At 37.2% G+C, this 13,938-nt stretch overlaps 1 protein-coding gene across 2 annotated transcripts; it reads right to left on the bottom strand.

Annotated features, from left to right (window-relative positions):
* Positions 1 to 346: 346 nt before the first annotated feature.
* e2f3 (E2F transcription factor 3) lies at positions 347 to 12,120 on the bottom strand. Of its 2 annotated transcripts, none has more exons than XM_038299814.1 (6): positions 11,931 to 12,120; positions 6,434 to 6,628; positions 2,044 to 2,260; positions 870 to 1,001; positions 624 to 738; positions 347 to 535 (listed from the first exon to the last, which is right to left on the bottom strand). In XM_038299814.1, exons 2-6 carry the CDS (start codon positions 6,483 to 6,485, stop codon positions 440 to 442), a joined length of 612 nt encoding a protein of 203 aa, XP_038155742.1. In that variant the 5' UTR covers positions 6,486 to 6,628; positions 11,931 to 12,120; the 3' UTR covers positions 347 to 439. The 2 variants fall into 2 exon arrangements, with proteins under 2 accessions (XP_038155742.1, XP_038155743.1); XM_038299815.1 differs by having other exon boundaries at positions 6,434 to 6,561.
* Positions 12,121 to 13,938: the final 1,818 nt, after the last annotated feature.

Genomic DNA, 13,938 nt, shown 5'->3' with positions numbered 1-13,938 from the left:
GGATATAATTATTCGCTTTTTTTATTAATCAAGTTATTTTTCATTTTGTTTCACAATCTGGAACTTTTAAGCTGAACATAGAAGCATTTTTAAAGGGGTAAATAAAGCTTTCTCAGCCCTGCACAGCTATAAAATAAATCCGCTAGAACGTGCTTCCTGATCAGGTGCAGTATATGAACTTCTAAATAACAATTTACATTTGAACCTGAACATAGCCCACATAGTTCATCCTGTAAACAAAACATGGTTCTAATTATCTCAGTGGAGCTAAATGCAAACATCTCAAAACTTTTCCTATTAACCATCAATTCCTATGTTTCAACACTGATCTGTACAACGGATCTGAACCTGCGGACTTTTAGAGGACGTCTGAGGAGAGGAGGATGGAGGCCAAGGAGTAAAGAAGTCTTTCCTGCAGGTGGTTAGCTGGAAGTCTCCATTAGTGTGGGTAGGTGAATTCCTTTGGAACCGGGTTATCGGAGCAGAAGAAAACGTCGATGGGCTCATTGGTGCTACTGATGTAGATCTGGAAGCCCTGAGCATCAGAGAAGAAGGCGAACTTATCATGACAGTTTCCCAGATGCCAGCAGAGAGACGACATTTCATCATCCTGATGGATTTACCTCATCTGGATGTGGCACCTGTATTTCAGTCGAAGAGGAAGCTTTGATCACAATCACTGTCTGCCCTTCCAGACTCGGAATACTGCTGATATCCTTGTAGGTCAAATACGCAAATGTGGTCCATGAACTTAAGGAAAATAAATCTTTGAAATGGAACGACATGCAGCAGCAGAAGATCATAAAGCAGATATGGATTTGAAAAGAAAAACCTCCATTTCTGGCCTACAGCACAGGCCGCAAGGATATTTCTGGTGGTCATTGTCCTCATTGAGCTCTTTGATGGCTTTGGTGCTGCTTTGGATCAGCTGATCCAGCGCCTCCTCCGCATCGACGAGAGCCCTCAAACCTATAATGACTCCTTCATCCATGGGCGCACCTCTGTGGAGACATACAGAGTTAACCAGAAGGATCACACTTCCGATTCTAAGCTTAAAGTGGCAGCAAAACTTCTCTTCAAACCGTTTAATTTCCAAATTCTCCAGAGTGGTGCACAACTTTACACGAGTGAATAAATTGAATGTTTTGGTCGATGAAGAGAGTTCCTCATTCTTTTATACACCATGACTGAACGTCTTTCTAACTTCCAGCTACTGGATAATGTTGTAGTGGCAGCGTTTTGGTATAAAAATAAAAGGAGGTTCACAGGAGGAAACATCGTCAGTTCTCCTCCAGACCTCAACCCCACCATAGGGTGAGCTAGAAGGTGAGTGTGATGGATTATAATTACCTTATTTATTTATTAAGTTACTGTCACTTTATTTATTTATTACTTATTTCTTTAAGCATTTATTTATGTGCATGTTATAATATTTTTGTGTGGTTTATTCTTTACCCTATTTATTTCTGCCTGTCATTTTTACATTTCTGTCTGCCTTTCTGCCTCATTATACATATGAGGAAGGGCTTTGTCTTAAGGGCTCAACTTTGCCCCATTAGTTGGTTAGCAGCAGACATGGGCAATGTGGAGTCAACAAGTCATCTCCATGTCATGTATTTAATCTACCCAGCCAATTAACCAGGTGAATCCAATCTGCACAGGTTAATTCACGGTGAAGATTGGACTCACCTGCTTCAGTGGCTGGGTAGAACAAATACATGACATGGAGATGACTTGTTGACTCCACATTGCCCATGTCTGGTTAGCAGCCACAGTCACAACAAACATGGCTACCTACGATGAAGTTATCAGTGAGCTGAGACATTTAGCAACTGTTTTTGACCCATTCTTTCCGGCATGAAACGTCTATAAACGTGTGGGCTAACATGAACTAGTTGAAGCTACAACTTCCTCTGGAGATCTGCTGCTCGATTCCTACTACTACTAGTCTACTACTAGTCTATTCCATCAAAGGAATTTACTGACAGACATGGACTTTCTTTTGGATCTTTATTCCAGAGGAGCGTTTCACTCAGTGCTTACAGCCACTTGTAGTGGTTTTTGTAGATCCTCTCAATTAGATTGATCCCTTCCAAGACGTTGATGATGTCGTACAGTCGTCTCTTGTGCACGCCGAGCACCGACGAGGCCAGGTTGAGGTCCAGGACGCCATCTGAAGAGCGATTCAGCATCTGAGCAAACGCTTGAGTCAGGCGGACCAAAGAGTTGTCAGAGCGGGTTCTCATCACAAACCTGCATGCTGGGGGTGGTTGAAGGAAATTAAACAAAAATGAGCAAAGTATGAGACCCTGAATTTAAAAACCCAACAAGTCTGGCAAACTGAGCTCAAAGGTCTAGCTAACTTAAAACAGAGATTGGTGACATATAGAATATTTTTTTTATTATGTTTGTTCACCACTGTGAACTGGCAGCTGGATTCAGTATTACAGCACACACTGTTACCAAAAAGGTGACTACAGAAGGAAATAAGCTGTACTTCGTTTTTTTTTTTTAAGGATAGTTTAAAAAAAACTTCCTATTCTCCAACTTCCCCAGTATATACTGATTTGTGGCTATAAAGGGACAGTTCAGGTTTTTGGACATTAAGTTGTGGGAAACTTAACATCCGTAGCTGAGATGAAAGGGTGTCTCTAATGTCAACAAGTCTCTTGCTATGAGAAACAGACTCCAATGACGGAGTCTCTAGCACCTCATCTTCTGTTTCCCATTGTCTGAGACATTTACTGAGGGTGTCATCTCTCGAAGCCTTCTCATTGATGTACTTATGTATCTTGGATGTTTCATCCTGGATAGTGGCTCTTACACTCATTAGTCTTCTGCCTCCTTCCTTACGGCTGGCGTACAGTCTCGGGGTACTGGATTTGGGGTGGTACCCTCCTTGCATGGTTAGGAGCCTTCGTTCTTAACGTCTCTGGCCTGTACCTCAGCCTTTTGACCAGCTTATTATTCCTGCAGGGCATCTGATTACTGTTGGAGCATAACTATTTATTGCCCGAGACTAGGGATGGAACGGTTTATGAAAACCGTCCGAACCGTTCGGTTCGACTGTCTCGGTTCGGTTCGCGTGTGTTGCGTTCGGTTCATGCGCTGCTCCTTTTTCTCATAGAGGAAGCGATTACACTCCAGAGCAGAAGGTGGCGGTACTGCGACCAAAGCCAACCACCAGTAGTAAACAAGAAGAAGCAGCAAAGCAGCGTAGCCGGGTGTAGCAGAAAAAAATCAGTTGTTGTGGAGAACTGTGTGGGTATGGCGAGTGGGAAAGAACTGGAGTTGGAAGACACGCCAGCAGCACTTTATAGGTCTGCTGTATGGGAGCGCTTTGCATTTAGAGTGACCTACGATGACGGAGGAAAGAAAGCTGTGGACAAAAGTGCAACAGTGTGCAAGCATTGTGCAACACGTGTTGTACTATAGAAGACATAATAGATTTTCCTAACAATCAACATATATCGAACCGAACCGAACCTTGGATTTTGTGAACCGTTCCACAGCTACCCGAGACAATCTTTCCATTGAGCTGGCTCCTTAGGACCTGCCTTACTTGTTGGAGGGATTTAGCAGTTCTCGCTTTCCTTGTCACCTTTTCAAGGTTGCCATTAGTTTGTGGGATTCCAAGGTACTTGTATCTGTCTTCAATATCTGCTATTGTTCCTTCTGGGAGTGAGACCCCCTCTTTGTGCACTACCTTCCCTCTCTTTGTTACCATCAGAATTACATCCTGATGTCTGTGCTGAAGATCCGGGGTGTGTGGATCAATGAGTTGATGTCTCGCTCATTCTTAGCATACAGCTTGATGTCATCCATGTAGAAGAGATGGCTGATGGTGGCCCTGTTCCTGACTTGGTACCCGTAGCCAGTCTTGTTTAGATAGATAGATAGATAGATAGATAGATAGATAGATAGATAGATAGATAGATAGATAGATAGATAGATAGATAGATAGATAGATAGATAGATAGATAGATAGATAGATAGATAGATAGATAGATAGATAGATAGATAGATAGATAGATAGATAGATAGATAGATAGATAGATAGATAGATAGATAGATAGATAGATAGATAGATAGATAGATAGATAGATAGATAGATAGATAGATAGATAGATAGATAGATAGATAGATAGATAGATAGATAGATAGATAGATAGATAGATAGATAGATAGATAGATAGATAGATAGATAGATAGATAGATAGATAGATAGATAGATAGATAGATAGATAGATAGATAGATAGATAGATAGATAGATAGATAGATAGATAGATAGATAGATAGATAGATAGATAGATAGATAGATAGATAGATAGATAGATAGATAGATAGATAGATAGATAGATAGATAGATAGATAGATAGATAGATAGATAGATAGATAGATAGATAGATAGATAGATAGATAGATAGATAGATAGATAGATAGATAGATAGATAGATAGATAGATAGATAGATAGATAGATAGATAGATAGATAGATAGATAGATAGATAGATAGATAGATAGATAGATAGATAGATAGATAGATAGATAGATAGATAGATAGATAGATAGATAGATAGATAGATAGATAGATAGATAGATAGATAGATAGATAGATAGATAGATAGATAGATAGATAGATAGATAGATAGATAGATAGATAGATAGATAGATAGATAGATAGATAGATAGATAGATAGATAGATAGATAGATAGATAGATAGATAGATAGATAGATAGATAGATAGATAGATAGATAGATAGATAGATAGATAGATAGATAGATAGATAGATAGATAGATAGATAGATAGATAGATAGATAGATAGATAGATAGATAGATAGATAGATAGATAGATAGATAGATAGATAGATAGATAGATAGATAGATAGATAGATAGATAGATAGATAGATAGATAGATAGATAGATAGATAGATAGATAGATAGATAGATAGATAGATAGATAGATAGATAGATAGATAGATAGATAGATAGATAGATAGATAGATAGATAGATAGATAGATAGATAGATAGATAGATAGATAGATAGATAGATAGATAGATAGATAGATAGATAGATAGATAGATAGATAGATAGATAGATAGATAGATAGATAGATAGATAGATAGATAGATAGATAGATAGATAGATAGATAGATAGATAGATAGATAGATAGATAGATAGATAGATAGATAGATAGATAGATAGATAGATAGATAGATAGATAGATAGATAGATAGATAGATAGATAGATAGATAGATAGATAGATAGATAGATAGATAGATAGATAGATAGATAGATAGATAGATAGATAGATAGATAGATAGATAGATAGATAGATAGATAGATAGATAGATAGATAGATAGATAGATAGATAGATAGATAGATAGATAGATAGATAGATAGATAGATAGATAGATAGATAGATAGATAGATAGATAGATAGATAGATAGATAGATAGATAATGAAATTAATGAAAAAATCCCCCCCCAAAATAATGGATTGTAATTATTTTAAATGATCCGCGGAAACCCTGGATCATTTCCGTATGTTTTGCTGCTTTGAATTTAATCATCTGCTCGCTAACCTGACAACAGCCAGATGCATGTCTCGCTCCGCTGGCTGTTGTGAGGTTACATGCTCTCTACCATCTCCAAGGGACTCAGAGGGGAGCAGACGAAGCCACAGCGGGGGCTATAGGTTTTGCTTTGAGCAGCCGGTCTGGAGCGCAGCAGGGGTTGCTGACGGAGTATGAGGGATTTCGGGGTTAGCATGACATGTTGCTGTTAGCATAAACAAAACGTGTTGCACAATGCTTGCACACTGTTGCACTTTTATCCACAACTTTCTTTCCGCCGTCATCGTAGGTCACTCTAAATGCAAAGCACTCCCATACAGCAGACCTATAAAGTGCTGCTGGCGCGTCTTCTAACTCCAGTTCTTTCCCACTCGCCAGTCCGACACAATTCTCCACAACAACTGATTTTTTTCCCTGCTACACCCGGCTAAGCTGCTTCGCTTCTTCTTCTTCTTGTTTACTACTGGCGGTTGGCTTTGGTCGCAGTACCGCGACCTTCTGCTCTGGAGTGTAATCGCTTCATCTATGAGAAAAAGGAGCAGCGCATGAACCGAACGAAACACACGCGAACCGAACCGAGACAGTCGAACCGAACGGTTCTGACGGTTTTCATAAATCGTCCCATCCCTAACATATACACATACACACGATTTTTTAAATAAAAAATGCAGAATTGAGTCCATAATGTTGAGAAAGGAAGAAGCGCTGAGTCTTAAAGAGGTTTATGGTGGCTTTTAGCCTGTTTAGGACTGATCATGGTCTTATTTATATGCTTTAACAGAAAGTTAGAGCACATAATTAAAATGTGTTGAAAAAAATACAAATTTTAACAAAAAAGAAAGCCTTACGCTCTATTAGATGGTCACTCTTTGCTGTGTCAGTCTTAGCAACAGCCTCCATGGTAACATCATCATCCTGATGTTCCCTTCCTTCATTGCCCTGTAGCTCCAGCCTGCACTTTGGTTTATAGTTCTTCCTTTGTTTTTGGCACACAAACACAGAAGGCACAAAATCAGCAATTTGCCAGTCAAGGGGTGGTTCCCCTGCAAAACAAAAGCACACACAGGAGTTTATTGGTTAAAAGCTGTGTAATAACATTGTTCTATCTTCATAAAGAAACTGTTTCTGGTTCTACAAGATAGCCTTAACGCCTAGACGCCTACATTTGGTAAGAAACGGTTGGTCGCCACTCGGTAAAACTTTAAGAACCTGTAGAATATTCGCTAGAACAACTGGACATTTGGTTGCGACTCAGATTTTTTTAATTTGGCATTAAATGTGGTTCTGCTTCCTGTTGTTCTAAAAATGATACTGTCCAAGGTGATTCACCCCCAGAGGGAACCCTTCCGTTGCTATGCTACACCCATAGCTTTTTGTTAGCATACATGGGAAGGACTCCAAAATTTTTCTTTCTATTAAAAACGTTTAACAAGGTCTAACAACACTACCGCTGAAACAATTACTCAGATTAATGGTGGTTAATCGATTATCGAAATTATCGTCGATTGAAATAATCGATCAGTAATCAATTAATCGTTAACTGGAGTATAGAGTCTGTGAAATATGCCTTTAACTGATAGAGACCCACTAAGAGCAGTACTTTAGGATGGAATATTAGAGCCAGCCTTAAGATTTTTTCCCCCTCTATTTCGAGAATTACAATCAAAATTGTAAAAAAAAAAAAATGTATAAACATTTGGCATTTAAAATAGATACAAAAAAATTTCGTCTGTCAATATGCTACTATCCTTTGACGGACCATTTGGGCCAGGTTAGAGGGGTTTTTATTTTAAGAATAAAGTCATCAAATTATGAGAAAAAAGTTGTAATATTACAAGACTAAAGTTGTAATATTACAGTAATAAAGTCATAAAATTAAGAGAATAAAGTTGTAATATTACGAGAATGAAGTCATCATTCAGAAAGAAAGCTTCGAGCTCCGAGCAGAACCACCGATCAGCAACCTGAGTCCACTTTGAGCTACTGCCAAATTTGATGCTGGGGCTAAAAGATTTCCTTATTGTCAAAACCAGAGTATAATTTCACATAACAACATTCCTTATTTTAGTGAAGAAAGTGTTTCTTGTAGAGTTAAGTAAAGAGAATACAACTTGTTTCTCATAATTTTAGGACTTCAATTTCTCAATATTATGACTTTATTCTCGGAAATGTATGACTATTCTCGTTGTGACTTTTTTCTCGTAATATTAAAATTTTATTATCGTAAAGTTACAACTTTATTATCGTAAAGTTACGACTTTATTCTCGTAAAGTTACGACTTTATTCTCGTAAAGTTACGACTTTATTCTCGTAATGTTACAACTTTATTATGTGACTTTGTTCTTGTAATGTTATGACTTTTTTCTCGTAATGTTACGTTTTTATTCTCATAATTTTATGAATATTCCCGTTGTGACTTTATTCTCGTAATTTTACGACTCTATTCTTATAATGTTACGACTCTGTTCTTATAAAGTTAGGACTCTATTCTCATAAAGTTACGACTCTATTCTATTCTACGACTCTAATCTATATGTAGTTACCAAAACGACAAACAAGCTAGAAAGCGCTATTGTACCTGTGTTTCTGTATCATTTTATTCGCATAATCACTCAAAACTCACCTACATTCGAAGAAAACGACCCAAAAGCGTTGTTGGTGCCAAATTTGTTGTTTTCTACACATTCTCGTGTGAAAAAGTCGCGTGATTTGAAAAAGCCGTGTGATTTTCCGCCAGATGGCGTGATTTTTGTCCGGGAATTGGCACGAATCAGACATTTTTTTTCCACTTGGCAGGCAAAAAAAACAACAGCAAGGCAAAAAAAAAATGTAAGTACAGTAACACACCCACACCTATTTTACCCTCCACCCATTTCACCCACCACCCACTTAGCAGCAGAGATCCTCTTTACCCACCACCCATCCTCATCCATTCACTAAACATCCAAAAAACATTTAAAAAGCAAACGTGTTTCATTAATATATATACAAAAATGAATATTAGGAACTATATTTATCAAACATTATACTAGGCAGGTAAAAATTGTTTCTGGGCAAATGAAATGTGAAAGTCACTTGCCCAAAGGGCAAGTGATAAAAATCCTTAACGTCAACCCTTGCATAGCCTACGTTAGGGCTGGGCGATAATTCAATAACGATATATATCGATCGATAGACGTGTGGCGCAATAGAAAAAAAGAGGGTCGATAAAAGTTCGATAAAGAAACGCAGTTTTCCTTCCTTCTCATTGTAGCCTAGCATGTAGGTTTATGCTAGTCACTATTTCCTCCCAACCAATCGCAATCGAGGACCCAGGCACGCCGTCACAAAGCGCCACCCTCTCAAACCACAACACAGAGCACATGAAGATGTCGCAGCAAGGAGAGGCGGAGGAAACTGTTCCAAAGAAGGGTTTTTGTAGTTCGCCAGTTTGGCAGTATTTCGGTCATGGCAAGTCGGACCAAAAACAAACCACAGTCATCTGGAAAATGTGTAGGGAACCAGTGAAAACCAAGTCTGATAACACAACCAACTTTTTTTTTTTATCATCTCAGCCGCTCACACCCGCACGAGTACAAGCTGTGTAGGCCCCGGTGCGGCTCTCCTCCGAGGAATCTTCGGGAATTTCGGAAATAAAAAATTATATTTATATATATATTCAGTTCTGGGCAGTTTCCCACGTAGTTGTAACAGTTGAGAGAAAAATGCTGGAGGGGCCAGAAACTTCAAAGTAATAACTCAATTCTAAGCTGAACCATAACGAGGTTCCAGCAGCACCTCTAGAAGAATAGGGGTGAGAAAAAATACCCCATAGAAATGCTAGGCTAAAGGGTGAGTTGATTTGGGTTTTTGTTCTTGTTGAGTGGAGTTTGTTTACATGGTAGCCTAGTCCTACAATCTTTTAATTACCACAAGCTGGTGGTGTACTATTCCCACCCAAATAGGGTATTCTATTTATGTATTTGTTATATTTATTTTGGTCACTTTAGTTTATTCTTTGTCAGTATTTAATAACATAACTCAGGTCTCTTAAGTTATTTTTCTTTAAAACAATTCTGTTATGGTTAAAAAAGTTGGTTAAATAAATATTTAATTGGAAGTCTGTGTTTGTGTTCTTTATTAAAATTAAATCATTTAGCAATATCATAAAATGTCCAGGCAGAGCTGCACATAAAATATGGTTTCAAATCTTTTCAATAATTATCGATATCGATCAATATGCATTTTTTTTTTATCGATAAGCTTTTTTTCTATATCGCCCAGCCCTAGCTATGAACAAGTCGACGACGTGTCAAGTACACGTTAACATGTCAAATACACATCAACTACTCCTTGATTTCATGTCAATTTGAGTATAGTCTATGTGTGACAGATGGAAAGGCGAAGACAATACATTAACAACGCGCAAAATATTATTATTGACGGTTTGTCTTGTGTGTTAGAAATAATGAGTAATTGAACCAAATGGCTTTCCATATTACACAAAGCGCGTGTAAAGGCTTGATTAATTTAGGGGAGGGGCCAAAATTGATGAAGCCCAAAGACTCTTTACCGTGATACCACGTGACCGCTTCGGGAAGTGGTTCAAAAAGCACAAGAAGTTTGACAGGGAGCATATGTGGGAGTTTGTAGAAGATTTGCTGTCAGTTGGATAGAGTTTGGATAGATTCTAAGAGCAGATTGGTTGTTTTTCCAACCAATCTAGCTGGTTTAAACTATTACAGTCAGATCAAACAATTAAATGATCAAAATCTGACCAAACCGCTGGATACAGTTGTAACTTAAAGGAATAGTACACCCAAAACATGATTAGCCTTCATTTTCTACTCACCCCCATGCTGAACAACACTCTGGAGTACTTTTTTGATATCTCAAATGCATCTGGAGATCTGGGAGGCTTCTTGCTGTCTGCTGACATTCAAATAATGGAGGTCTATGGTGTCCGAGACAGAAAGGTCCATAAAAGTCCACAAAAAACGTGTCAATATTCCTCCACACTGCTCGTCCAATGTATTCCAAGTGTCCTGAGGGGGTAGCATCCAGAATTTACTCGAAACGAAGTCATTTAGAATGTTTTTAGAGCATAAACAGTAGTGCATAGGATTTCCTGAAAGCGCGCACATGCGCGTTCACGAGCCTACGGAAGCCGGCAGACCAAACCAGATGAAAGTGCGCATTCAGCGTCTGCTCTGCCAATAATGCAAGCGTAGAAGAAGAAATGTGCTGTTTACCTGTGCAAAGAAAGAAACAACGAAAGAAAAATGTCTGAGGACTTCAGTGTTGAGGAAGAGCATGAGTTCTTTGCCGAGCTGAATGCGCTGGTTTGGTCTGCCGGCTTCCGTAGGCTCGTGAACGCGCATGTGCGCGCTTTCAGGAAATCCTATACACTACTGTTTATGCTCTAAAAACATTCTAAATGACTTCGTTTCGAGTAAATTCTGGATGCTACCCACTCAGGACACTTGGAATACATTGGACGAGCAGTATGGAGGAATATTGACACGTTTTTTGTGGATTTTTATGGACCTTTCTGTCTCGGGCACCGTAGACCTCCATTATTTGAATGTCAGCAGACAGCAAGAAGCCTCCCAGATCTCCAGATGCATTTGAGATATCAAAAAAGTACTCCAGGGTGTTGTTCAGCATGGGGGTGAGTAGAAAATGAAGGCTAATCATGTTTTGGGTGTACTATTCCTTTAAGTCATAAAAATTATTGTTGTCTGGGGAGTTAATGGCATCATCTGTAAGACATTGACTTCCATTCCTGAGGTTGATGTTTAGACTTTTGAAAGTTGCGTATATACTTATATATTATAACAAGTATTTTGGCTAATGTGACTAATTTGTATTGATTTGCCATAGTAAAAATATAGACTGGGTAAAAACACAACCAAATTAAATTAGTTGGTTTAACTAAAAGATTGTTTGAAAACATAATTTCCAACCCGATTAAAACCAAAAACAATAGAAAAATTTATGTTTGAATAAAAATGACCAACACGTTGCTCATCATTGCCCAATTTCCACGAGCACTTTCACTGTCTGCTTGAGCTTATTTCACTAAAATGGCAAAAAAAAAAAATGTATCTTAAATGATTGTTCTCTTCTAAGACATTTTACACAAAAAAAACGTACAGAACATTTTAATATACACACCGATCATTAACTATTTCAAAGGAAATGAAACAGTAAAAAAAGAAAAACTATTGGGGAAAAAAAGTCACAGATTTTATTACTAACTGTAGTTATGCCCTCCACCAGTAGGTGGTGACATGTTCAGATGATCTCACCATCACTGCTAACAGGCTAACAGGCTAACAGTCCCTCCCCCGTTCCAAGCTTACCTTCAGAAGTAACGTCTTTTCGTCGTTAGGGCTGGAAAAAGTTTGCTTACTTGGAAAAAGTTTGCTAGACCGTTATTCTAACATTCTTCGGTTCCCAGTTAAAAGCATGCACAACAAGAAATCCAAATTACACTGAAGTACTGCCCGCCAAATCTCCCCAGTGGAGGCTGAACGTAAAGTACGCGCGTTCTCCGGATGTAGACGAACGTCATAGGTAGCCTTTCAAAATAAAACGCTACTACTACTCCTACCACTTATATGAATGTCTTTGCCTACTGCTACAAATAATAATAATGATGATGATAATTATTAATACAGGTAACATAATTATTGCGTTAATGCATTTGACAAAAGTCAAACAAAGTAAAAGTTCCTTAATAGAAACGCTACCGGAAACACCTCTTTAGATTACATAATTAAAACCAATTTATGTTTTTGTTCCCTTAGAATAAACTGAAAAATTAGCTTTTTCTCAGGTATTTAAGAGTCACAACTTAATGATTCTAATAGGTAGGTTTATTCTAACAGGTCTTTTTTCCTTTTTCCTTAGAAGCCATTGGCTTCAAGTAAAATAACAATGTGTGAAATATCTAACCATATTATGTCACCTTGAAACACTAATCAACATAGCAAAGGGGAAATTCTGGTGTTTCCAGCAGCAAAAAGATTATAGAAAAAAAATGGACACACAAATATGGACCTTAGAAAAATGTATAAGAATAACATAATAGTGAAGAGTTAATAGATAAATAATAAAATACTGTACTGTGAAGTATTTTAACAGTATAAAAACTGTGCAGAATAAATAACCAATATACTGCTATATATATATATGGGGAAATAGCAGCAATATCAGAGATGTGCAACTGCAAATTGTGCATATAGATAGATAGATAGATAGATAGATAGATAGATAGATAGATAGATAGATAGATAGATAGATAGATAGATAGATAGATAGATAGATAGATAGATAGATAGATAGATAGATAGATAGATAGATAGATAGATAGATAGATAGATAGATAGATAGATAGATAGATAGATAGATAGATAGATAGATAGATAGATAGATAGATATTAGAATATGGCTGCGGTACTATAGATAATTGCATCTCCTTTGTTTGTTCTTAAATCTTCTGCAGTCAATTAGGGTTTACGTCTTTTCATGTCACCTCAAAGGTAGCTGGGATTCTACTTAGAGAGGAATTACCAGGACCAAACACTCAACACTGAAGGGAGACCAACAGAGGTTTATTAAAAACTATGATCTTAGGTGTTTTTATTTTTACCGTAGTGTTGCCAGCTTCTTATAGTTTGTATTTTAATATCTCGAAAAAAAATACAAACAGTCCAATATATTTAAAAAAAAATTAGGTTACTTCAAAAAGAACAGTGAATACCAAAGGATATGTTTATATAATAAATATCTCTATGGGAGTGTATAAATTCTTACACAAATGTTTTACTGAAATCCATCAGATGATCAAAGTTAGCAGCAGAAAATCTTTATATTATACAATACATTGCTGCAGGTAAGACCTCTTAAAAACTGGTAAAAAAAAAAAAAAAATACACACATCACTCATTTTAAATATATTCTGCAAAAACGTACCTATAGACGTACATATATACCTAAAAATAGGTATATATATATATATATATATATATATATATATATATATATATATATATTGCATCTATTTTGTATCATAATCAATATTATTATTGGCACACTTAGGGGAAAAACACTGATCTCCTTTTATTCTCTGGATTGCTGATACATCCAAAAAACGTCACCTGCCGCCATCTTGGTACTCCCCACTTTCACGGATTCGCACCATAAAAATGCCTGTGATGTAATGTAATTACCATAACAATGTAAACAATACATGTACATCATCAATTTAGCACTTTTGGCACATCATCAGATACTGTGTATGTGTAATATTTTTATTTTCTGACTACAGTATATTTATGCTCCATCAACACATTCATTTTATTGTGA

Source organism: Cyprinodon tularosa, unplaced genomic scaffold (genome assembly GCF_016077235.1).
Source record: "Cyprinodon tularosa strain WSP-4 unplaced genomic scaffold, ASM1607723v1 ctg435, whole genome shotgun sequence".
In the NCBI taxonomy this organism is placed as follows: Eukaryota; Metazoa; Chordata; class Actinopteri; order Cyprinodontiformes; family Cyprinodontidae; genus Cyprinodon; species Cyprinodon tularosa.
This window is presented reverse-complemented; position numbering and strand designations above follow the sequence as displayed.